The following is a 26,799-nucleotide window of genomic DNA, read 5'->3' as shown; positions in this document are numbered from 1 at the left end:
TGACGATAAAAAGAATCTAGTTAGGATGCAGTAGGCATACTATTGGGACATACTTTACTCTCTTATTTCATCATAACATTGCGCCTTGATCTCGCCTCTTGCTTTTATATCCGTCGCATCCCCGTTTGTTTTCATATGGAGGCTTCGTCGATGTTACGTCACTTCACGTGCGCACTGGATTGTGGGTCAGAATCGCCCAAATAGGATGCACTTTTCAACACTAACAATCTTGGCCGCATGAAGTAGGACATCCGGGTACTTCTAACCATCCTAAATCTGGCCATAAGAATCGGGACATCCTAAATCTTTTTTCTACATACTACACTCAACAAAAATATAAACGCAACACTTTTGTTTTTGCTCCCATTTTTCATGAGATGGACTTAAAGATCTAAAATTCATTCCAGATACACAATTGTACCATTTCTCTCAAACATTGTTCACAAATCTGTCTAAATGTGTGATAGTGAGCACTTCTGCTTTGCTGAGATAATCCATCCCACCTCACAGGTGTGCCACATCAAGATGCTGATCTGACATCATGATTAGTGCACAGGTGTGCCTTAGACTGTCCACAATAAAAGGCCACTCTGAAATGTGCATTTTTTTGCTTTATTGGGGGTCTGGGGACTCAGAACCAGTCAGTATCTTGCGTGACCACCATTTGCCTCATGCAGTGCAACCCATCTTCTTCGCATAGAGTTTATCAGATTGTCAATTGTGGCCTGTGGAATGTTGGTCCATTCCTCTTCAATGGCTGTGTGAAGTTGCTGGAGACGGCTTATGGTGGAGAAATGAACATTCAATGCACAAGCAACAGATCTGGTTGACATTCCTGCTGTCAGCATGCCAATTGCACGCTCCCTCAATGCTTGTGGCATCTGTGGCATTTTGCTGTGAGACAAAACTGCACATTTCAGGGTGGCCTTTTATTGTGGACAGTCTAAGGCACACCTGTGCACTAATCATGATGTCAGATCAGCATCTTGATGTGGCACACCTGTGAGGTGGGATGGATTATCTCAGCAAAGCAGAAGTGCTCACTATCACACATTTAGACAGATTTGTGAACAATGTTTGAGAGAGATGGTACAATTGTGTATCTGGAATGAATTTTAGATCTTGAAGTCCATCTCATGAAAAATGGGAACAAAAACAAAAGTGTTGCGTTTATATTTTTGTTGAGTGTAGTAGAAAGTAGGCTATGCGATTCGGAACGCAACCATAATAAATGTCTATGGGTGCCAATACCGGGGGCCTATCCGAATAGTCCAATCTCCTAACCTATGAACCTCCTTTCCTATACCTTAACCCCTAAACGTCATCGGGGTTAAGGAGATATGAAAGGTGCTTCCTATCGAACATAGGAAAAGACAGCACTGTTTCAAATGAATTCGACTCCACTTTTCCTAACCGACGTCATTGCGCGACGGCGAGTATTGCTGACGTGATTCACTAGCGTGAAACTACCATGGACCTATAAAGGAAACTACACTATTCTCCGAAAATTGACTACAACAAATGCTCGTTTGATCCAAGCGTTCTTTTCATATTGATTTTAATCAGGTTGTCGCCAACAGAGTGAGAATCACTCCCATATATCCCAATTCACATGTGGAATAAAAAGAGGCTACACTTATGTTGATGTTGAAATGAACTGCCCCCAGTAACTTCATTAAATGTGAAGTTGGTATTTTATTTTCTTATGGTGTAAATTATGTGCTACGAAAATAACTATTATGATCTTGGTCTTTTATGAGTTCTTTATTATCTTAATGGGGGAGGGGGGGTATTTTGTTTTAGCCGAGTTAAATCTTCCTCTCTTCTTCTCTCCTCTCTTCTGTTTGACCTCTCGTTCGTATTCGTGTAGAGTCGGTAAACTCCGGCGGTGGCCTGTTGCTTTAAATCTTGCCGCCGTAAAGGATTATGGGATACCACTATCTCCGTTCCTTTAGCATAGGTTGGTCAGGAGTAACCTATGCTAAAGGAGGGTTATAGGATGAATCGAGGCTCCTTTCCTATGCCTTTCCTAAGCATTTTGGTTATTCGGATCACCTATCCGCCGAGCACTTCCGGGTCATCTCGATAGGAAAGGAAATTTCCTATGCAAAAAAAAGTTTTCGGATAGGGCCCTGGAGTCATGGGATAAAACGAAGGACTTGTTGGATTATCTTCACAACACTGGACTATACTCAAGGATTTAGAGTAACATAACAAACAGTGGGGGGCAGCAATACGCTATGCGTCAAGTCTGCCTAAAATCAAAGAAGAAGAAGAAGAAGATTATGGGATACCACTATCTCCTTTCCTTTCGCATTTTTGGTCCGGAGTAACCTATGCTAAAGGAGGGTTAAAGGATGAATCGAGGCTCCTTTCCTATGCCTTTCCTAAGCATTTTGAGAATTCGGATCACCTATCTGCCGAGTACTTCCGGGTCATCTCGATAGGAAAGGAAATTTCCTATGCTAAAAATACTATTCGGATAGGCCCCGGGCATGCATTAAGGTGTTTCCCCGTTTTTGGTAATGTCTTGATGAACTACAAGAACGCACAGTGCGCGGACTGGTCGAAGGCGGTTTTCGTTTTCTCTGGACTTCTGGATTGACAGCAGAGGATGATTGTGTTGTTGTTGCTGAGCGCCTGTTTGTCAGTGGGTGAGTAAGTGTAAAAGACTGACTTGTAAGAGTTTTTATTCAGTTTAATAAAGATTCATCCGTAAGTAAAGTAACGGTGAATCGGTGGTAGCCTCAGGAAGTAGGCTAACTATTTCCCATCGCCTACATTTACCCCGTAGTGTGGTGGACCATTTCATTTCCCATGTATTCTTCTTTCCAGTCCTACAATTTTGGAGAAAAATGTTGCACTACTTCCCTCACAATAATTATTTAACACCTGTAGACTATGCAGTGCTTACTGATTATACTTTCATGTGTAGTCCTATGCACAAAACATAGATCAGCTGAGCTCATACTATAACATATAATGAGTAGGGTATGCACTGCATACCACCAGTGTTGCGCTGGTGTTTTGAGTTATGTGGCTGAGTCCGAGTGCAATGCTTTAGGCCTTGGTGCCTTTTTGAATAATTTTTAAAGGGTCTGTAGGCCACTTTTAATAATTGTGTTTACATACAAGTTTACAGAGCCTAGGCTGTATATTAACACCAGATTTTCTTCAGCGTACACACAATATTGATAGGTCGTGAATCGTGAGGAGATATTCACTGATTTTGACTTACAGTATTTGGACAACAAGCATTCTCTAGGATAGCTGGCTCCCCCTTTAGTTTTTGATTGCAGGACTTTCCCTTGGAACAACGTATTTTTTCATTGTGGTATTTGCTGCCTTTCTTGCACATCTCTGAACTCATTCCTGAGCATTTGCAGCTGGTTAATGTTAAGGACCTATGATATGATGGTGATATACTGTGAAATAAATGTTCTTTATTAAAAGTACTTTAAAATAAAACGTCAGCATTTCCATTACCTTCCTACTTCTGCAAGAATGGTCATGATGTTGGCATTACATTTTATTTTCAGTGGCATTTAAAAGGTATTAAAAAGTCTTACATTTAACAAGGAGATTCCTGGGAGTAACCTGTCAGTGATTTTGTTTCTGCTGGTCCTCTTCTCTCTAGGCCTGGCATGGGATGAGGAGCTGTACGGGAACACATACACCATGAGGATGTACAGAAATGCCCAATCCATCGAGTTCAGCAAAGATCATTACGCCAGAGATGGTACCGTCTTGTGGACACGCGACGAACCTGCCCAAGAGAACAGCAGGGGGCATGTGGAGAGCAACTTATATGTGATAGAAGCAGTGACTCAGAGAGACAGTGGTCTCTACATCATGAGAGACAAAGATCATAGATCACTTTCCACATTCGACCTTCATGTAAAAGGTAAGGATCCTTGGAAGTTCTCACGTTTCTTTTCTCTTAGAACACCGTGCCATACAAACTTTTTTCATGGTCATTTGGTCTTAAGCATTTGAGTGTAATATCAAACCGGGCCTAATACATAAGAACATGAAGAAAAAAAATGTGAATATCCTACTTTTTTCAGTTACACGGCCTTATGGGTCATGGTAATACTGAGTTTGTTAGAAAACTCATAACTGGACAAGAAGACTGCACTCCATTTTCTTTGGACACATAAAGTGTGTATACTCACCAGCATGAACTGATTGTGTTGGTGTCAATATTTAACTCATATCTTTTTCTAAACATCACTAAAACCAAGAGAAGACACACAAGTTAGCCTATTACCCCAAAACACTGACCACTGCTGCCATGCCACGTGAAAGACAAAAACTCACAAACGTACACAGAGTTCTGAGGAAAAACAGGATGAGTGTTTGGTTTTTGGGTGGAGAATCACTTTGATATCCTCTGTCTTTTTTAGCACTCGAAGAGACCGTTACAAAGAGTCATGGTGAATACGTCCGCTTCTCCGTTGATCTGCCAGCGGAGTCCTGCAACATCAAGCACATCTCTGACAATGGGGATGAGACTTGGATAGTTTCTGAAGGCGAGCTGCAGACACAATATGGGTCTTGTGACGGGTTTGAACTGAAAAGGCCATGTGATATTTTAAACAAAGACCTCCCAATGGCTTGCAGCGGGCACTTGGATTTCACAGATGGAGAAGGTGACACTGCCGTAATTATATATTTGACAGTAGGTGAGTAACAAGTTTTCTTTTTTGTTGTTCGAAATAATTGTCAGCTGATTGTATTAATAAATGATCATCTTGTAGCCTTTTTTTTTGGTTTATACAAGGCAGTTTCCAAACGTTTCAGAGACAACTCGGTTCTATTACCTAATGTGTGTACCCTGAGCAGTGTGTTTACATTCCAAGGGGGCAAAGTGATTTCATGGGGGCTGTTGTAAAAGGTTGTTCACCAGAAATTATATCTAGGACCTTCAAGGATCACAACCTGGGTGGACAACCTGGTCAAGTACCTGCTGGAAAGCTACGGGGGGGGGGGGGGGGGAATAGAACATCGGAACCATGTTTTTTTTTGTATTGAAGTTGTTTAAAAAAATATTTGAATATATATGCAAATATAGCATATTTCACAAAGCATAAACACATTTGCATATCTTCAAAAATCTAGATTAAGCCAGAGATAAAATCTTTATTGCATTTTGACATTATATAAGTGTCTACATAACAAACTTCCTCTGTGAGAAATGGTGGGATAATTTTGGTTTGATAGTGGTTAGATAGATATGATTTGATAGTTTTTTTCACTACTCTGACCAAAAAATCTCAACTTCTAAATCACTTACATCAATTTAACTTTCCTTAATCATTCTTGGCACTATTCTGAACGTCATCACAGAAGGATGTTTTCATATGTTGTTTATTGTCTGAGTTAAGAGACATTTTCTCCTTCAAAACATGCTGAAAAGGCATTTTTAAGACCTGTACATAGTATTTTTTATTTATAAAATGAAAAAGGGCCATATCCCAAATCTGTTCTGTTTGGACTCTAAAATGTTGTAAAAATGCAATAAAGATTTTAACTCTGGCTTTATCCAATATCTAGATTTTAGTTTTTTAAAGATATGCAAATTTGTGCATACTTTGTGAAATATGCTAAATATGCATATAGCCTACATTCAAATTTAAAAAAAAAAAAAATCTCTATTTAATGCCAGTAATCAACTGGCAAAGTTTCATGATGATATCTTTAAGTTCAAATTTTTCAATTTTACCCTCGCATTACAGTTTTTTTTCGATCGCTAAACCACAGGGGGCACAACTGGAGCTACATGTGCAAAACTCTAACAACACTATGCACAGCAGCAGTTCATGTGGACCAAACTCTAGCTCGTTTTTCATTGATTAAACACACATTTCCAAACTCTACTTATCTCATGTCTTAACCACAGCCTGCACAACACTGTGGATTTCCAGCTCTCTGTTCAAATGCTAACACACTGCTGTCACAACTGTAAACCACACATTCAAAACCGAATGGATTTCAGCCTAGTGCATTTCAAACACTGTGGATTGCAATTTCAACTGAAACACTAAGAAGGTTGTTTTAGACTTGTTAGTGAACATACAGGGAAAGCTCAAAAATACTTTTTTTTATGAAATGGGCCAATGAAGACAGGTTGGAGGGAGAAGAGTGGCAGTGAGAGTGTAAATGCTTGGAGGAAGACCTAGAAGATATAGAGCTGTAATTTGTAATGAAATACAGTAAGGGCAACACTGATAGACCCTGTTGTGAATCATGGTCTCTCATTGAAAGAGGCAGGGGTGAAAGTGCAAACCAATCTGCAAGATCTAAAGTTGCATCTGTAATATGAATTTTCCAGCAAACAAACAGGTGAGAGTTGCATCCTTACAGTAAATGACAACATTACAGGAATTGATTTCTGTATTACAATTATAGAATATTCACACAGATAAATACTACATTTGGAAATGTTATAAAAATATAAAATATGTATCTATTGAAGCAAACTTCAGATTTTCATTTCTTTTTATTTACCTAAAAAACTGGTATGTTATAAAATAAACAATTTCATGTGAAAGAATTTCACTCTTTCCTCAAAGAAAATATTACGTAATTTGTGTGAAGTACAGTAACTCAGATTATTCAAACGGTAAAGATTAACATTTTGTAATTTGTGTATTGGGGTTCGATGTTAGTGTTTATACTCTGAGTGTGTTCTGAATGACAGTGTGTGTTATCTCAATGAGGATTGTTCATAGTGTTTTCTGCACTGAGCCTATATTTTGCAGGTGAAGTGAACTGTTCAGCTCCAGTGACTGTTGGTATTACAGACTCTAGTTAGAGTTTTGCACATTGAGCTCCAGTTGTGCCCACTGTGGGTTAGCGAACGTAAAAAAAACTGTAAACCGTGGTTCTGATTTTTTTATTTCCACCCCCCGTGGCTTTCCAGCAGGTAGTTGACCAGGTTGTCCACCCAGGTTGTGATCCTTGAACAGCCCATGCCTGTTTTCCAAAAAGAAATTGGTTTTGCCCCCTGGGTATACACCTTTTTTACTTTTCACTTTCACGTACTGTACCTATTTATTATTGTCTTCAACCTGGTTTTAAGTTACCACACGTTCCGACATTTGTAACATCACTGTACAGTGATTCACATGGCAGGAATGCAGGGTTTTCCTCACATTTGAGGGAAGCAAAGCAGTAGAAAATATTTGACATTTTTGCAAATTGCGCGATTAATGACGTACACTCTTGCTGGTGCATTTTCTGTGGATTCCTTGTTTTAGGACTCTCGTTTGATCCAGTTCATATTGGGATTGGTGTTGGTGTCTTCCTCGGTTCTATTATCCTTTGTTGTTGCGTGAAGCGCTGCTGCTGTGGGAAGAGCTCCTCCAAAAAGGACAAAGCTGTGACTCCTGAGGCTGAACCTGCTGTTATGCATTATGGCCATGAGGTGAACACATTCTGCATTCAAAACTACCTGACAGTCATGAGCAGCCTATGTGTGTGCAATAATGTTCAGTTAAACGTCCTGCTGTTGAAGTCATGTGCCCCCATTGTTGTTTCATTCAAACTGCAGCCTGTTAGACCGAGGCAAAAACCAGTCAGTCTCTACCCTGCTCAGCCTTCTTATACTCCGACGGTCCCTCTGGTAAGTGTGTGTGTGTGTGTGTGTTGTGTGTGTGTTGTGTGTGTGTGTGTGTGTGTGTGTGTCTGTGTTTATTCTCTCCCCTCTCCCCTACTAATATGTTGTGTGTCTCTCCTCTCTGCAGATACACAATCCAACTACCGTGAATGTGCCGCCATCTTATTTTGAGGTATGACCTGATCTGTCTGAGCAAACATGGACACACACAATACACACAGACCCGGTTCAGCCCCGTTACCAGTCATTATGACGACAAATAACTGTCTCAAACAAGGCTCCCGCTCCCCTTCCCTCACCTAGAGGGATAGGCTTCTCAAATCACGTTGCAGCGCCACACTGAAATCTGCAACCAATACGGATATGTGACCATAGAGCCTGCACGAGCGAACCGAAAATCGGACTGGGTGTGCGACCAGACCAAAAGCAGTAATAAAAACTATATAAAAACGTCTTTCTTTGCACTGATGGTCCCGTTTGCTGTTAAAGGTAATTTATGATTATCAGAGGAAACATGAGGCTGTTTAAAATATATTTAAATGTTACTCGTAGCCGCTTTAAATGTTATTATAAATGTTATTTAAATAAAATGCTTTTCAAATTTCAAAAATCGTTGTATGGATCGAAACGTGGGTCAAAAATCGTGATACAAATTGAATCGTGAGTTGTTGTATCGTTACATTCCTAGTGTGGAACTGTTTCAGCATAAATTTAGTCAGACAGCCTGAGTTTCGCTGCTGTTGCTCAAGACATGACCACTCATCAACACCCGCTAGTAAATTGTCTGCGCCGCCATTTTGTTTTGTGGTTTGGGATTTTCTACTTTATGTAAGAGAATGTGGGTTTTGATATTTTTTGCTTTAGCTTGTCAATTTCTCCACCGTCTACCCAGTATTTGGGAACTGAAAACAATGCCCTGTCCCTGTTTAGCGCTCTCATTCTGGCTATGAATTATTCCACAGATTTCCCGTGTTATCTGAACCTAGCAGCACACAATGTAAAATATAATTGAAACTCCAAAACACTGGTGATCAAACAATCATATAAGCCCAAGTTGGTCTTTTTATAAGCTGTCCTTTTCCCACTCATTGTGAATTCCTTTTTTCTGAGCACTTCTCAAAGGACTTCTCATCCATGTTGGCCAAAGATAAAAAGTAATTTACTTCATTGCGTAAGATGTTCTGTATAATTTAATGCAGTCCAATAGAACAGCCTTTCAATTTGAAACTTAACATTTTTAAAATGTTTTGGTTGTCACTATTCTCCACGTGGCATCAACAGAAGCTAAAATCTGTATTTTAGACCTAAAGTTGCAGTGTGTAGAATTTACATAACAGATTTGGTAGAAACAGAATATTATATTCATAAGTCTGTGTGAGCCTTTTATATCTACATTGGACACCCTCCACGGAGGCCACCATGTTGCACCGCCATGTTCCTACAGTTGCACAGAAAATGAAGAAGAAATACTATAGAATAAATAACTATATACATACATGTTTCAGCTCACCATTTGATATTGGGGAAAGACTTGAGGCAGTGGTGGATGATGCCAGCTTTAGTAACTAGTTTCTTGTACTTGAAGGCCACTGTAGCTTCTGTAATTACTTTAAAGTGATGGGTTTACCAAGGGAGCGTTGCAATCTAGAACATTCCCCATATGGTGACTCTAAATATTCCGATTTTACACACTGCACCTTTTAATTCAGGCCTTTTCCTGGTGATACACAGTAACATGTTTGTCTTTGCTCTCCAGGTTCCTGCTCCAGCAGCGCAGCCCGAAGCACCGACAGTCCCCGTCCCCGTCGACTCCGACCCCGGGCCGCACTTTGAACTTTCCTTTCCCTCTGCTCCACTGCTCAGTACAGAATATAATGTCTGTAATGTTTATACCTCAGACAAACTCAACTTCCTGTGAAGGCCTTGATTTTAAAATGGAACATTCAAAAATTTTACTAATTCTTTGATCGGTGTGACATTTGTCATTATGGGTATTTAGTCTCTTTACTGATGGCTGCTGTAGCTTCATATTCACTGAACTGACATGAGAGTGCTATCAATCTTCTCACCTAACTGCCCGGCAAGTAGTCACAAGAAAAGGTGCATTTCCTGATCCATTCTGTTTGATATTAGGGGATAGACACAGAAAGCAACACGTTTAATTACTACTCACACATTGACAGATCTTTTCTTTTACATACTGCTAATTCAATTATGTTCCATGTGACAAATTTTAGGGCAAATGGTTAAAAAAAAGTGGAGACCATATTTTGCACCTGCGTTAGTCTAATCTATTTTAAGTTTTGCTATAAACATTTAAGCCTTTCGATGGCGTGTGAGAGACAAAGGTTCACAGGTTTTAAGCCATAGGTCAAAGAGCAATCTTCCGTTAAAAAAGTGTGTTCTCCAAACTGAGAGTGCCTGCATTATTTACAGTGACTTCCTACCTCTTGCGTCTCACTGAGAGACAGTGCTGTATTCTCATCGAGTGAATATCTTTCTTCGTTCTTGCGGTTCTGTTAGGGACACATCATTTGTTGCAGACCAGACCTTGACTTGATCATTTTTCAGGGAAGACAGTAAACATAACAGCCTTATCTCTCCATCTCTCTGCAAAGCTCTCTATGTTTGAAAAGTAGTCGTTGTTGCCTTGTCTTTCATCAGATTGTGTATTTTAAAGTGGTTTGTTGTATTTGATGTTTAGTGTTTAGTGAGAATTAACTTCACATGAGCTGTGGATACTTAACATAACATACTTAACAACCTTTTTATAGGCATGCAAGAGTCCTGCGCATACACATATCTAAATGTTTAAAAGTTGTATCATAGCGTTTGTGTAGATATACTGTATGTCAGCACCGGTTGCCTTTTCCTACAAACAACTCTGCACTGAACTCATGTCGATGTTGGGCCTTAACCCTGTGTAGCGCCATACGTATCATATTTGATATATAATTTTTGAGACCTCTTCATCATCAGTGTGATCTATTTTTTCCTGAAAAACCTGATGTATACAATCAAATACATACAGTGATCGGATATCCACCAGAGGCATTCATTCATGCCCCAGAGAGCCTTCAATTCAGACATACAAGATGGGTGTCTTCATGGAGTGATCCAAAAGGGTATTTTCATGAAATCCTCTCTGAAATGCTCTTCCAACATACTGGTTCCATTTATGGGTTTTTCATTTGCTGCATGATAGATACATTATATGTCCATCATTATAGCAGATACATATCCTGTATTCTGTATAATGTTGTCATTCTCAATTAAAACTGGTATCTTCTATGTATTAAATACTCAAAAAGGTTTTTAAAAGGAACTCAAAGTTGAATAGGTTAACAATGATGTGTTTAATATGTTATTGTTTTTTTGTACATAAACATTTTTTTGTAAAATAAATGACTGGATGTATCACAAATGATACAAATTAAAACTCATGTCTGCAAATTGCTTTTTTTCCCTTTCTTTGTGTCAGAAGGTCCAATACGTAATATCATTTTTCGTCATTTATTTCATGGTTCAGGCGTTATAGGGTTAAATATATTACTTCATATAAATAACTCTTATCAAAACATTTGTGATACAAAGTGATAACGCCATAAAGACATCTACAGGTGCAATGTGCTTCTTTCAGCATTCAATCTTTTACATGTAAACCAAACACAACATTATTTATGTATAGCCTATTAGGCTATATCTTTATTAGCTAAAAACATTTTTTTAAATAAATGCAGTGAAGTAAGACATAAGATATACACAATATTTCTATGAACTAAAAGTACAGGTACTGGAAATGGAATTACTCAAGTAGACCTACCTAAAAAAAGAACAGTGTCTGACATGTAGAAGCCTACATGATGTAGCCTAGGCTACTTTCCACCAGTGGTAGGCTATAGGCCGATTCGAACAACGTTACCTAGTTAAGGGCCTGATGACATTTCCGACCGCACTCGAACGCATCACGAGCTGAAGGCCTCCTCTATTGATAAGACCACGCCCTGTGGGATGGGTGCAAATACCAAGATTCCTACCCCCGCAATGCAAGCTGTTGTAATAAGGGTATAGGCTACGACCTCTATGGCTACGACATAAGCATTGAACAACCACTCTAATACCGGGCATGCATGATTGAAGTGTTTCCCCGTTTTTGGTAATGTCTTGATGAACTACAAGAACGCACAGTGCGCCTAACTGGTCGAAGGCGGTTTTCGTTTTCTCTGGACTTCTGGTTTGGATTGACAGCAGAGGATGATTGTGTTGTTGTTGCTGAGCGCCTGTTTGTCAGTGGGTGAGTAAGTGTAAAAGACTGACTTGTAAGAGTTTTTATTCAGTTTAATAAAGATTCAGCCGTAAGTAAAGACAAGTAACGGTGAATCGGTGGTAGCCTCAGGAAGTAGGCTAACTATTTCCCATCGCCTACATTTACCCGCTAGTGTGGACCATTTCATTTCCCATGTATTTAGTGTGAATGCTGGAGCACTCCTTCAAATCTTCAGCTATTTTAACCATACAAATACCAAAATGTTCAGCTCTTTAAGGACATGTGTGGACCTCTTTTAAAATGTTTCTACCTTTTCAAATATTTCAAATATTCAGCTTTTTAACAAATTATTTTAACATTGAAGCGGATAGGAGCAGCATTCCAAACCGCTAAAACTTCCTCTGCTTTGAAACCTATCTCGTCTCGCATTTTTTCAACTAGAGACTCCATTCAAACGTTAAACAATTCACATTAATTACAGCTATTAAATTCCTATTCAACTTTTTAAAATCTTAAACAGTCTTTAAACAAACATAGTTTTAGTTTTAAGCTAAATTTATAATGGGATCCGGATGGGACGGTTCTTCTTCGGTTTCTTTTTTTATTTTTTTCTGCTTGCGTTACCGATAGCCAAAACAGGCACATTAGTCGCGGAAAAACTAAAACAATATATAATTTAACTTTTGTGGAGCGCGTCCGTCTCCACGGTTGCTTCAAGCTCCTCTATTTTGATTATAATGTCCCGTCCTCTCCGTTACGTAGGCAAGCTGGCGGCTGTTGAGTGTGGAAAGTGTCCATCGCTCCACACTCAAGTTTTAGACCGTTTTGAGTGCACGACAGAGGAACTTGCACTTCATTTTGGCACACTCTCCGGTTTTGCGCAAAGTGCACTCAAAAAAGTAAGTGTAAGTACAGAAGTGCGCGATTTCAGACGCAACTGTTACAGTGTAGAACTGTTGTAAAAATACACCAAAACCTTCCACATAACTGCCTCTCAGCTCTCACTCCCACAAATTAAACCCTACGCGGATAATTTTTACATCAAAATGTAGGACATATTCTGCCGGTCGCATAGATGTGACTACTGAAGCAATCGGACATACACAATGGAAGTTTTGGGCTTCCAAGCTAAATGGTGTCCAACCAACTGCCGCCTTGATAACTGAGACATGACATTTCTGGAGAAAGGCAGACTGTACCACACCTTTAAAATGCTCTGGTTCTCATATTCTTCACATTACAGACATAATCTTCACACTGTGTCTTCATACCCAGGGGGCAAAGTGATTTTATGGACATGGAGCGTTGTAAAAGGTTGTTCACCAAAAATGACATCTAGGACCTTCCACGATCACAACCTGGGTGGACAACCCAAGCTGCTGGAAAGCTACAGCAGGCCGACATAGCAAATCAGAACCACTGTTTAAAGGTGCAGTGTGTAATATGACATCATCAAGAAAGTTCTACAAAGTTCTAGAATGCAACGCTCCCTGGGTAACCCCAACCCTTTTGAATAATAACAGAAGCTACAGTGGCCTTCAAGGACAAGGACAAGAACAATTCTACATTTTAAACAATGCACCTGATGACATTCCAACTATGACACTTTCAATATGGCGGCACTAGGCCTTGGTCCAAAATATGCAGAAATATGGACATATATGAGACCCTTTCTAAGGGAAAAAATAATAATTCAAAACATTTTTTTCAGCTATTATGCACTAAATTAAATGTACTTATGGATATTATAATTACTTTCTACAAAATCTGCTGGGAAATAAAACCCAAAATTCTACACACTGCAGGTTTAAGTGAATAGGGGTGAATGGGGATGGGCTAATGGGCAATTTTTTTTAACTTATAGATATCATTATGAAACTTTGCCAGTTGATTACTGACATTAAAACTAAAACTTTTTGTATTACAGTGTTTTCCAAAATATTTAAATAAATATGAAAAATCATCAATATCTTACGGTTAACAATACATCTACTGATGCACAGGCTTGGACACATCATCAGTGTTGTATCCTGGAATCACTGGGTGTTTCGGGTCTTACAACAGACACCCTCCTCCAGGCGACCCGACCGAGGCTGATCAGACCCCGGTCTGTGTCCAAGCGGCATACTACTGCCCCCACTGCTCTCCCCTCTTCAACCAGAGCCATCTGGAGGCTTTTTCCGCTGCCTCCACGTTGTTTCCTATGGCTCTTCGTCGGTTTGCACCTGTTATTCCCAGTGTGCCATAGGCTTTGCTCAGGGAATGACTGGCGAACCCCCGACTGCCCACTTCCACTGGCATGCACCTGGTCTTCCACCTGTTTCTCCGACAATCCTCCACCAGCTCCTGGTACTTCTCCCTCTTTCTTTCTTGAGCCTCCTCCATCCTCTCCTCCCATGGAACTGTCAGCTCCAGCAAGACTAGTTGTTTTGTGGCCTCTGAGACCAAGATGATGTCAGGTCTCAATCTCGTCTGGGTGATGTGTGGTGGAATTTTCAGCTGCCTCTCCAGGTCAACTGTCATCACCCAGTCTCGGGCCGTGGGGAGCAAACCAGCAGATCGGTTTCTTGGAGTTTTCTCCGGCCTTTGTCCTTCCTTGACAAAGTGAATGGTCTTAGCCGTGGCTTGAGTGTGTCGACTGCCTTTGATCCCCTTGCCGATTGCTTCAGCGATGGACTTGAGGACCTGGTCGTGCCTCCATCGATACCGGCCCTCACCCAGCGCCTTGGAGCAACTGCTCAGGATGTGTTCCAGTGTCCCTATCTTTGAACACAGGGGGCATGCAGGTGTTTCTATTTTGCCCCATATGCACAGGTTGGATGGGCTCGGGAGGACATCATAGACCCCCTGAATCAAGAACTTGATCCTCTGGGGGTTCCACTGCCAGATATCCTTCCAGGTGACACGCCGCTCCATCGCCTGCTCCCACTTCATCCAGGCTCCCTGCTGCCGCATGGCCACTGCTCTGCTTGTTCGCTCTTCCTCCACTGAAGCTCGCACCTCCTCCTGCACCAACCTCTGCCTCTCCCTTCCGCTGGCAGAGTCATATCGGGCCGCTGCTCGGCTCCCAAGTCCGGCTCTGCCTTGCGCCACTGTTCCGAGGATGGCCTTGTGCTTCAGTCGAGTTTCTGCCTGCTGGACTGCGTCCGCTGCCCTCCACTTCCTCCCTGTCTTCACAACAATCCCTGCCCCCGACACTTTGGCGTCTCTGGATCCTGAGTACTGCAGATGTTCCCGTGCCCGTGCCACAATGAACTCCTCCCTGACTGAGCTGAAGGGAAGCCTGAGCTTATTGGTGTTCCCGTACAGCCCAATGTTACTTAGGCTGCGTGGCAATCCCAGCCATCTCCGTAAATAGCTGCTAACCCTTTGCTCAAATCCTTCCACCACAGTCATGGGGACCTCATAGATGAGCAGGGGCCAGAGGATTCTTGGGAGGATTCCATGCTGGTAGACCCAGGCCTTGAATTTTCCAGGGAGCCCAGACTTGTCCACTGTTCTTAACCAGCCTTCCAACTCAGCACTGGTACTAATGATGCCAAAATTTGCATATCTGCAAAGCCCCAAAATCTAGATGTTGGAAGAAAACAAAGTCAATTTGTTTTTAAATTTTGAAAACAAAACAAGTGTCCAACTGCCTGAAGCCTTTCCTAATCACAGTTAAAATTTGATCAATAACCCATAGAAAATAAATTTTTTACACAGTTTTATTTCATATGCTATGGACCAAAAGTGTCCTTTTGGAGTCTCCAGCTGGTATTTTAGGAAACGGCTAGACATTCCTTTGGAAAAAACAGTGTAAAAAATTCATTTTCTATGGGTTATTGATCAAATTTGAACTGTGATTAGGAAAGGCTTCAGGCAGTTGGACACTTGTTTTGTTTTAAAAATTCAAAAACAAATTGACTCTGCTTTTGTCCAACATCTAGATTTTGGGGCTTTGCAGATTTGCAAATTTACGCATCATTAGTAAGATATTGATGATTTTTCATATTTATTCAAACTTTTTGGAAAATACTGTAATACAAAAGTTGTTGTTGTTTTAATGTCAGTAATCAACTTGCAAAGTTTCATAATGATATCTATAAGTTTAAAAAAATCCCATCCCCATTCACTTAAACAGTGGTTCTGATTTGCTCTATGTCGCCCCCCTGTAGCTTTCCAGCAGCTAGTTGACCAGGTTGTCCACCCAGGTTGTGATCCTTGAAGGTCCTAGATATCATTTCTGGTGAACAACCTTTTACAACGCTCCATGTCTGTTTTTCCAAAAAAAGGGGTTTTGCCCCCTAGGTATCATCAGATTCTTCTGGTTCTAACAATAAAATAATTTTGTCAGTTAGACTCACGGTCCGTCAGTTAGAGGCAGCGGTTTGAGGTGACGTTTTGGATGAAATTACCTCTCTGAGGCCTCTAAAAGGTGGGATTTCTGCCTGATCACAGACCCTCAATAAGACATACACTCACCTTGGTGACTCACTCTGCCCATTAAAGGGCAATTTCACTTTTTTTTCTTGATTTATTTTTTTATTTTTTTCCGCTTTATTAGACAGTTCGGAGAGGCACAGTTGAAATGGGGCAAACACTCTGCTCTTTGAAGGCCTATTTCACACAATTTTTTTTTCATGTCTTTCAATTATAATTTTATCTAGACATTTTTAAATATTCAACATCATTCCTATAAGAGTTAAACAATTCACTACTGTTCATACTTAAGACTGTTTCTTACTTTTCCACATCTTCATACTCCTTTAGCTGATTCATATACAATCAAGCCATCAAGGTAGTTTAGCTCCAGGTCTATTCAATTACTATTTCATATAGTTTTAAGATTTTTATCCATGTCTTTCAACTTCTTCATAATTTCAGCAAGAAATGTTATTCAAACCTCTATATAACTTTTCAACTCCTTTTTAAACTTATTTTACACAATTATGACCTTTATAAACTTAAACAACTTTATAAACCTTTTATAGACCTTTTTCAAATCTTCATACTCAGCTATCCAGTTTAGCGTAAGCTGTTTCAGCATTCACACGCATTTTCAGCAGGAAATGCATTTTCTAGTCTTCTTTCCAGTCTTACTAGTCCTACAATTTTGGAGAAAAATGTTGCACTACTTCCCTCACAATAATTCTTTAACACCTGTAGTAGACTATGCAGTGCTTACTGATTATACTTTCATGTGTAGTCCTATGCACAAAACATAGATCAGCTGAGCTCATACTATAACATAGAATGAGTAGGGTATAGGTTAAATGCACTGCATACCATCATACCACCTGTGTTGCGCTGGTGTTTTGAGTTATGTGGCTGAGTCTGAGTGCAATGCTTTAGGCCTTGGTGCCTTTTTTAAATAATTTTTAAATGGTCTGTAGGCCACTTTTAATAATTTTGTTTACATACCAGTTTACAGAGCCTAGGCTGTATATTGACACCAGATTTTCTTCAGCGCACAGTACACACAATATTGATAGGTCGAGAATCATGAGGAGATATTCACTGATTTTGACTTACAGTATTTGGACAACAAGCATTCTCTAGGATAGCTGGCTCCCCCTTTAGTTTTTGATTGCAGGACTTTCCCTTGGATCAACGTATTTTTTCATTGTGGTATTTGCTGCCTTTCTTGCACATCTCTGAACTCATTCCTGAGCATTTGCAGCTGGTTAATGTTAAGGACCTATGATATGATGGTGATATACTGTGAAATAAATGTTCTTTATTTAAAGTACTTTAAAATAAAACGTCAGCATTTCCATTACCTTCCTACTTCTGCAAGAATGGTCATGATGTTGGCATTACATTTTATTTTCAGTGGCATTTAAAAGGTATTAAAAAGTCTTACATTTAACAAGGAGATTCCTGGGAGTAACCTGTCAGTGATTTTGTTTCTGCTGGTCCTCTTCTCTCTAGGCCTAGCATCGGATGAGCAGTACGGGAACACATACACCATGAGGATGCCCAGAAAGGCCCAATCCATTGAGTTCAGCAAATCAGATCATTACGCCAGAGATAGCACCGTCTTGTGGACACGCGACGAACCTGCCCAAGAGAACAGCAGGGGGCAGGTGGAGGGCAACCACTATGTGATAAAAGCAGTGACTCAGAGAGACATTGGTCGCTACATCATGAAAGACAAAGATCATAGATCACTTGCCACAATCGACCTTCATGTATTTGGTAAGGATCCTTGGAAGTTCTCACGTTTCTTTTCTCTTAAAACACCGTGCCATACAAACTTTTTTCATGGTCATTTGGTCTTAAGCATTTGAGTGTAATATCAAACCGGGCCTAATACATAAGAACATGAAGAAAAAAAATGTGAATATCCTACTTTTTTCAGTTACACGGCCTTATGGGTCATGGTAATACTGAGTTTGTTAGAAAACTCATAACTGGACAAGAAGACTGCACTCCATTTTCTTTGGACACATCAAGTGTGTATACTACTCACTCATATCAAAAAAACAGGATGAGTGTTTGGTTTTTGGGTAGAGAATCACTTTGATATCCTCTGTCTTTTTTAGCACTCGAAGAGACCGTTACAAAGAGTCCTGGTGATCACTTCAGCTTCTACTCTGATCTGCCAGCGGAGTCCTGCAACATCAAGCACTTCGGTGACAATGGGGATGAGACTGTGATAGTTTCTGCAGGCCAGCTGAAGACACAATATGAGGTTTGCGACGGGTTTGAACTGATAAGGCCATGTGGGATTATAAACAAAGACCTCCCAAAGGTTTGCAGCGGGCGCTTGGATTTCACAGATGGAGAAGGTGGCACTGCCGTAATTATGTATTTGACAATAGAGGGTGAGTAACAAGTTTTCTTTTTTGTTGTTCAAAATAATTGTCAGCTGATTGTATAATAAATGATCATCTTGTAGCCTTTTTTTTGGTTTATACAAGGCAGTTTCCAAATGTTTCAGAACTATAGACAACTCGGTTTTATTACCTAATGTGTGTACCCTGAGCAGTGTGTTTACATTCCAAGGGGGCAAAGTGATTTCATGGGGGCTGTTGTAAAAGGTTGTTCACCAGAAATGATATCTAGGACCTTCAAGGATCACAACCTGGGTGGGTACATAGGGTTTTTTTTTGTGTTACCTACTACATAGGGTTTTTTTGTGCTACCAAAAACACAAAAAAAATACCTATACAGTAGGTAACACAAAAAAACCCTATGTAGTAGGTAACACACAAAAAAAAACCTATGTGTTAGGTAGCACAAAAAAAAACCCTTATGTGTTAGGTAGCACAAAAAAAAACATATGTAGTAGATAACACAAAAAAAAACCCTGTGTTAGGTAGCACAAAAAAAAAACCCTATGTGTTAGGTAGCACAAAAAAAACCCTGTGTTAGGTAGCACAAAAAAAAACCCCTATGTGTTAGGTAGCACAAAAAAAAAACATATGTAGTAGGTAACACAAAAAAAAACCTATGTAGTAGGTAACACATATCTATGTAGTAGGTATGTAGTAGCTACTACAATTTTGTGTACCTTATTGTAAAGTGTTACCGTTTGGTGCACTGAGCCTATTTTGCAGGTGAAGTGAACTGTTCAGCTTCAGTGACTGTTGGTATTGCAGACTCTAGTTAGAGTTTTGCACATTGAGCTCCAGTTGTGCCCAATGTGGGTTAGCGATCATAGAAAAAACTGTAAACCGTGGTTCTGATTTTCTATTTCCACCCCCGTGGCTTTCCAGCAGGTAGTTGACCAGGTTGTCCACCCAGGTTGTGATCCTTGAAGGTCCTAGATATCATTTCTGGTGAACAACCTTTTACAACAGCCCATGTCTGTTTTCCAAAAAAAAAATTGGTTTTGCCCCCTGGGTATACACCTTTTTTACTTTTCACTTTCACGCACTGTACCTATTTACTATTGTCTTAAACCTGGTTATAAGTTACCACACGTTCCGACATTTGTAACATCACTGTACAGTGATTCACATGGCAGGAATGCAGGGGTTTCCTCACATTTGAGGGAAGCAAAGCAGAAGAAAATATTTGACATTTTTGCAAATTGCGCGATTAATGACTTACACTCTTGCTGGTGCATTTTCTGTGGATTCCTTTTTTCAGGACTCTCGTTTGATCCAGTTCATATTGGGATTGGTGTTGGCGTCTTCCTCGGTTCTATTATCCTTTGTTGTTGCTTGAAGCGCTGCTGCTGTGGGAAGAGCTCCTCCAAAAAGGACAAAGCTGTGACTGCTGAGGCTGAACCTGCTGTTATGCATTATGACCATGAGGTGAACACATTCTGCATTCAAAACTACCTGACAGTCATGAGCAGCCTATGTGTGTGCAATAATGTTCAGTTAAACGTCCTGCTGTTTAAGTCATGTGCCCCCATTGTTGTTTCATTCAAACTGCAGCCTGTTAGACCGAGGCAAGAACCAGTCAGACTCTACCCTGCTCAGCCTTCTTATACTCCGACGGTCCCTCTGGTAAGTGTGTGTTGTGTGTGTTGTGTGTGTGTGTTGTGTGTGGTGTGTGTGTGTGTGTGTGTGTGTGTGTGTTTATTCTCTCCCCTCTCCCCTACTAATATGTTGTGTGTCTCTCCTCTCTGCAGATACACAATCCAACTACCGTGAATGTGCCGCCATCTTATTTTGAGGTATGACCTGATCTGTCTGAGCAAACATGGATACACACACAGACACTCAAACACTTGATAAAAATAATTGCAGAGTTCACGTAGTATTAGCAGTGTTAGCATTTGTTTAGATGATTTGTCCTAAAGGTTTGAAACCCGCAAGTGTGACCTATTCATAAAAAAACCTTGCTCCATAGCGCAACTAGTGGTCACACCTCCACAGGGTTCCTTTAATGTCTCATTTCTCAACATTGGGGGATTCAGCAGTGTTGTGATAAGTGACTTGCTACCCGTGCTATTATCTTGTTAAAAAAAGATGCTGCCGAAAGATTCCTCTTGGATGCCGGTATGGTAGAGGAATCATAATTCAATTCCCCTTACAGTGGCCCAATTTGCCTTTAGGATGCATGTGCTATGGAGAAAAAACGCTATGCAGAATTACTGTCTCTCTGTGTTTTGTTACAGAGAAGAGAGAAGTGTTATATCTTTGGTTATTTATTTATACATGTTGCTTATATTGTTCTTTGTGTTCAAATCTGTTCAGGTTATTTGTCATTAAATGATACATTAAGTTAAAGCCACTACGAGTAAGATGGCACGTTGGCGTCCCCTTTGGACAAAAGCGGTAGTATTTTTACGACGCCTGCTGTCGCAAATGTTCGTGCCAGGCGCGCGAGTGTGGATTGAGAAGGGCGCAATATAGTGCATGTACGTGTGTTGAAGGTGTGAGGACTCTTTTCGGCTCCGTGAGAGTGGTTTTGACACTGCATCAACTAATGCCAGTCAGTACACACACCTGATTGCAATGAGTTGATGCAGCAGCGTCACCTAACTACCCTCTCTCACGGAGCTGTGTCCTCACAGAAAGCGAATGAAAGAGAGACGGCAGTTATATGGATCACGATGAGGTAATGTGTTTGTGTTGTTGATGTAAATAATGACTATTTCAGATAATGGTTATCTGATGATGGTGAAGCAAAGCAAACTTTGTGTTAGTACCAACCGCTCATTCATTTAGGAGTAAACACAGTCTAGTTTCGCTCTCGTGAAATTGTATACACGTTGCTTGGCAACGTCCTCGTCCTGCCCGTAGTCACTCTCCCTTTTCGCTTTTCTTCATTGCATTCTCTTTTTTTTCTTTGATGGTTCAGCCCCGTTACCAGTCATTATGACGACAAATAACTGTCTCAAACAAGGCTCCCGCTCCCCTTCCCTCACCTAGAGGGATAGGCTTCTCAAATCACGTTGCAGCGCCACACTGAAATCTGCAACCAATACGGATATGTGACCATAGAGCAGGGGTCACCAACACAGTGCCTGCGGGCACCAGGTAGCCCGCAAGGACCATATGAGGCGCCCGCAGGCCTGTTCTAAAAATAGCATAATAATCTGTTTCCCACATTTTTTTAAGTCATTGTTGATAATTATTGTGAGAAATCATTAACATGATCAGTGTCTTCACATAGATGAATATCACTAATCATTAATAATAATATATAACTAAAGGCAAACTGAGCAAATTTGTTATTTCAGAAGAGTGTATCAAACTGGGTGCGCTTCGTATGACTCAGTACCCATGAAGTAGCCCTCAGGTTCAAAAAGGTTGGTGACCCCTGCCATAGAGCCTGCACGAGCGAACCGAAAATCGGACTGGGTGTGCGACCAGACCAAAAGCAGTAATAAAAACTATATAAAAACGTCTTTCTTTGCACTGATGGTCCCGTTTGCTGTTAAAGGTAATTCATGATTATCAGAGGAAACATGAGGCTGTTTAAAAGATATTTAAATGTTACTCGTAGCCGCTTTAAATGTTATTATAAATGTTATTTAAATAAAATGCTTTTCAAATTTCAAAAATCGTTGTATGGATCGAAACGTGGGTCAAAAATTGTGATACAAATCGAATCGTGAGTTGTTGTATCGTTACATTCCTAGTGTCGAACTGTTTCAGCATAAGTTTAGTCAGACAGCCTGAGTTTCGCCGCTGTTGCTCAAGACATGACCACTCATCAACACCCGCTAGTAAATTGTCTGCGCCGCCATTTTCTTTTGTGGTTTGGGATTTTCTACTTTATGTAAGAGAATGTGGGTTTTGATATTTTTTGCTTTAGCTTGTCAATTTCTCCACCGTCTACCCAGTATTTGGGAACTGAAAACAATGCCCTGTCCCTGTTTAGCGCTCTCATTCTGGCTATGAATTATTCCACAGATTTCCTGTGTTATCTGAACCTAGCAGCACACAATGTAAAATATAATTGAAACTCGAAAACACTGGTGATCTAACAATCATATAAGCCCAAGTTGGTCTTTTTATAAGCTGTCCTTTTCGCACTCATTGTGAATTCCTTTTTTCTGAGCACTTCTCAAAGGACTTCTCATCCATGTTGGCCAAAGATAAAAAGTAATTTACTTCATTGCGTAAGATGTTCTGTATAATCTAATGCAGTCCAATAGAACAGCCTTTCAATTTGAAACTTAATTTTTTTTAAATGTTTTGGTTGTCACTATTCTCCACGTGGCATCAACAGAAGCTAATATCTGTATTTTAGACCTAAAGTTGCAGTGTGTAGAATTTACATAACAGATTTGGTAGAAACAGAATATTATATTCATAAGTCTGTGTGAGCCTTTTATATCTACATAGGATACCCTCCGCGGAGGCCACCATGTTGCACCGCCATGTTCCTACAGTTGCACAGAAGATGAAGAAGAAGTACTATTGAATAAATAACTATATACATATATGTTTCAGCTCACCATTTGATATTGGGGAAAGACTTGAGGCAGTGGTGGATGATGCCAGCTTTAGTAACTAGTTTCTTGTCCTTGAAGGCCACTGTAGCTTCTGTAATTACTTTAAAGCTCCCATATTATACACTTTTCGGTTCTATTATACACCATATTATATGGTCTTAGTGGTCCCTAATACGTTTTTCTTTAATTGTTTGCTGAAAAAAACTTTCAGATTATTTATTGTACTATGCTGATGTTCAGCTAATCTCACAATGGCCTATTTTTTAAAAAGAGCTGCAGCTCCCCTCGTAAATATACAATCTTTGAGCTCCCCCCGCCCCCTGTCCGGAAGCGAAGCCAGATACGCCTCGCCCTCTGTCTGTCAGGGCCGTGGACCAATAAGAAATAGGGGTGTGGGCTGCACAGTGGAAGCTTCTGGCTTTCCAGTTTTTGAGGTCAGAAACGAGGAGAATTCTGACTGGAGTATATTGGGGGGGAGGGGTGGGGGTTTCAGAAAGGGGGAGAGTGAGAAAAGGAGAGATTGTTATTTTTTAAAATATTTTGGCAGTCTCTAGGCACACCGTGGACCCATGGATATGTTAGAACACATTTAAAAAGTGCATTTAGCATAATATGTGACCTTTTAAAGTGATGGGTTTACCAAGGGAGCGTTGCAATCTAGAACTTTCCCCATAAGGTGACTCTAAATATTCCGATTTTACACACTGCCCCTTTAATTCAGGCCTTTTCCTGGTGATACACAGTAACATGTTTGTCTTTGCTCTCCAGGTTCCTGCTCCAGCAGCGCAGCCCGAAGCACCGACAGTCCCCGTCCCTGTCGACTCCGACCCCGGGCCGCGCTTTGAACTTTCCTTTCCCTCTGCTCCAATGCTCAGTACAGAATATAATGTCTGTAATGTTTATACCTCAGACAAACTCAACTTCCTGTGAAGGCCTTGATTTTAAAATGGAACATTCAAAAATGTTACTAATTCTTTGATCGGTGTGACATTTGTCATTATGGGTAATGTGTCCCTTCAACGATGGCTGCTTCATATTCACTGAACTGACATGAGAGTGCTATCAATCTTCTCATCTAACTGCCCGGCAAGTAGTCGCAAGAAAAGGTGCATTTCCTGATCCATTCTGTTTGATATTAGGGGATAGACACAGAAAGCAACACGTTTAATTACTACTCACACATTGACAGATCTTTTCTTTTACATACTGCTAATTCAATTATGTTCCATGTGACAAATTTTAGGGCAAATGGTTCAAAAAAAGTGGAGACCATATTTTGCACCTGCGTTAGTCTAATCTATTTTAAGTTTTGCTATAAACATTTAAGCCATTCGATGGCCACATGTGTGAGACAAAGGTTCACAGGTTTTAAGCCATAGGTCAAAGAGCAATCTTCCGTTAAAAAAGTGTGTTCTCCAAACTGAGAGTGTCTGCATTATTTACAGTGACTTCCTACCTCTTGCCTCTCGCTGAGAGACAGTGCTGTATTCTCATCAAGTGAATATCTTTCTTCGTTCCTGCGGTTCATTTGTCGCAGACCAGACCTTGACTTGATAATTTTTCAGGGAAGACAGTAAACATAACATAGCCTTATCTCTCCATCTCTCTGCAAAGCTCTCTATGTTTGAAAAGTAGTCATTGTTGCCTTGTCTTTCATCAGATAGTGTATTTTAAAGTGGTTTGTTGTATTTGATGTTTAGTGAGAATTAACTTCACATGAGCTGTGGATACTTAACATATCGCCAAAATAACCTTTTTATAGGCATGCAAGAGTCCTGCGCACACACATATCTAAATGTTTTAAAGTTGTATCATAGCGTTTGTGTAGATATCATACTGTATGTCAGCACCGGTTGCCTTTTCCTACAAACAACTCTGCACTGCACTCATGTCGATGTTGGGCCTTAACCCTGTGTAGCGCCATACGTATCATATTTGATATATGATTTTTGAGACCTCTTCATCATCAGTGTGATCTATTTTTTCCTGAAAAACCTGATGTATACAATCAAATACATACAGTGATCGGATATCCACCAGAGGCATTCATTCATGCCCCAGAGAGCCTTCAATTCAGACATCCAAGATGGGTGTCTTCATGGAGTGATCCAAAAGGGTTATTTCATGTATTTTTTTAAAAAAGTTAACGTAAGGAAAATATCAAAATTGTAACTGACACTTCAATATGAATGTAGTGTTTTTTTTGTAGTAAAACCGTGTGGAAAAAGTATGTATCAAAATAAGTACAGCAGGTATACTACAACACAAGGAATCTCCAAATTTGTCAATCGTAATTGTTTTTCTTCAGTTCATACATTATGCATTTCATAAAGCAGCAAACGTACTTTTTATCATTCAGGTAAACCAATTAAATGTTGAAATTAGATGATTAAGTATATTTAGAGTAGAAATTGAGATATTTATAACCTGTGTTTTATTTTTTCATACGCATAATAAATAGCTAAATAAAGTGGCTGTGATTAAAAAAAAAAGCGGCCAACTGAAATCCTCTCTGAAATGCTCTTCCAACATACTGGTTCCATTTATGGGTTTTTCATTTGCTGCGTGATAGATTCATTATAGCAGATACATATCCTGTATTCTGTATAATGTTGTCATTCTCAATTAAAACTGGTCATCTTCCATGTATTAAATACTCAAAAAGGTTTTTAAAAGGAACTCAAAGTTGAATAGGTTAACAATGGTGTGTTTAATATGTTATTGTTTGTTTTGTACATAAACATTTTTTTGTAAAATAAATGACTGGACGTATCACAAATGATACAAATTAAAACTCATGTCTGCAAATTGCTTTTTTTGTCAGAAGGTCCAATAAATAATTTCATTTTTCGTCATTTATTTCATGGTTCAGGCTTTATAGGGTTAAATATATTACCTCATATAAATAACTCGTATCAAAACATTTGTGATACAAAGTGACACGCCATGAAGTCATCTACAGGTGCAATGTGCTTCTTTCAGCATTCAATCGTTTACATGTAAACCAAACACAACATTATTTATGTATAGCCTATTAGGCTATATCTTTATTAGCTAAAAACATTTTTTAGAGGGTTAAATAAATGCAGTGAAGTTAGACATAAGATATACACAATATTTCTATGAACTAAAAGTACAGGTACTGGAAATGGAACTACTCAAGTAGGCCTACCTAAAAAAAAGAACAGTGTCTGAGAAGCCTATGTAGCCTAGCCTACTTTCCACCAGTGGTAGGCTATAGGCCGAATCGAACAATAGCCTACTAAAAGCAATATGCTGGCATTATAACAACTTTAACTTTGGATTATTCAAAGGGATAGTAACTTCAGTATCATTTAAGTGGGGTTGTATGAGGTAGGCTATTTATTATCCATACAGCATTTAGTCGGTTCCGTTATGGAGATGACGGTCAGCGAGACGTGGGCTGTAGAAGCAGACGTCAGCCTTGTAGCCTAACTGATGCAGAGGGGACCAGCAGACAAATACTTTCTATAGCCCACACATATAAAAATGCTTAGTCCTACCTAAAAAATAAATCTCCTTTCAAACGTTTCGACTTTTCCA

At 39.9% G+C, this 26,799-nt stretch overlaps 2 protein-coding genes across 2 annotated transcripts; both read left to right on the top strand.

Moving 5' to 3' along the window:
* Nucleotides 1-1,966: 1,966 nt before the first annotated feature.
* On the top strand, nucleotides 1,967-11,054 carry LOC307256164 (uncharacterized protein). Its single transcript, XM_080035051.1, has 7 exons — nucleotides 1,967-2,654; nucleotides 3,638-3,904; nucleotides 4,407-4,685; nucleotides 7,263-7,429; nucleotides 7,556-7,627; nucleotides 7,749-7,793; nucleotides 9,378-11,054. Exons 1-7 carry the CDS (start codon nucleotides 2,615-2,617, stop codon nucleotides 9,537-9,539), a joined length of 1,032 nt encoding a protein of 343 aa, XP_079891177.1. The 5' UTR covers nucleotides 1,967-2,614; the 3' UTR covers nucleotides 9,540-11,054.
* Nucleotides 11,055-11,666: 612 nt separating this feature from the next.
* On the top strand, nucleotides 11,667-26,017 carry LOC307256658 (uncharacterized protein). Its single transcript, XM_080035710.1, has 7 exons — nucleotides 11,667-11,915; nucleotides 17,802-18,068; nucleotides 18,416-18,697; nucleotides 19,968-20,134; nucleotides 20,261-20,332; nucleotides 20,458-20,502; nucleotides 24,004-26,017. Exons 1-7 carry the CDS (start codon nucleotides 11,876-11,878, stop codon nucleotides 24,163-24,165), a joined length of 1,035 nt encoding a protein of 344 aa, XP_079891836.1. The 5' UTR covers nucleotides 11,667-11,875; the 3' UTR covers nucleotides 24,166-26,017.
* The last annotated feature ends 782 nt before the right edge of the window (nucleotides 26,018-26,799 follow it).

The sequence above is a fragment of the Ammodytes marinus genome (genome assembly GCF_949987685.1).
Source record: "Ammodytes marinus genome assembly, chromosome: 10".
Lineage (NCBI taxonomy): Eukaryota > Metazoa > Chordata > Actinopteri > Uranoscopiformes > Ammodytidae > Ammodytes > Ammodytes marinus.
This window is presented reverse-complemented; position numbering and strand designations above follow the sequence as displayed.

What these genes read in the sequence shown, in the direction of transcription:
- LOC307256164 (XM_080035051.1), top strand. Translation starts at nt 2,615, where the DNA reads ATGATTGTGTTGTTGTTGCTGAGCGCCTGTTTGTCAGTGG. An exon ending in GAGCGCCTGTTTGTCAGTGG is followed by an intron (nt 2,655 to 3,637) that starts GTGAGTAAGTGT and finishes TCTTCTCTCTAG; the next exon opens with GCCTGGCATGGGATGAGGAG. An exon ending in AATTATATATTTGACAGTAG is followed by an intron (nt 4,686 to 7,262) that starts GTGAGTAACAAG and finishes TCCTTGTTTTAG; the next exon opens with GACTCTCGTTTGATCCAGTT.
- LOC307256658 (XM_080035710.1), top strand. Translation starts at nt 11,876, where the DNA reads ATGATTGTGTTGTTGTTGCTGAGCGCCTGTTTGTCAGTGG. An exon ending in GAGCGCCTGTTTGTCAGTGG is followed by an intron (nt 11,916 to 17,801) that starts GTGAGTAAGTGT and finishes TCTTCTCTCTAG; the next exon opens with GCCTAGCATCGGATGAGCAG. An exon ending in TTATGCATTATGACCATGAG is followed by an intron (nt 20,135 to 20,260) that starts GTGAACACATTC and finishes TTCAAACTGCAG; the next exon opens with CCTGTTAGACCGAGGCAAGA.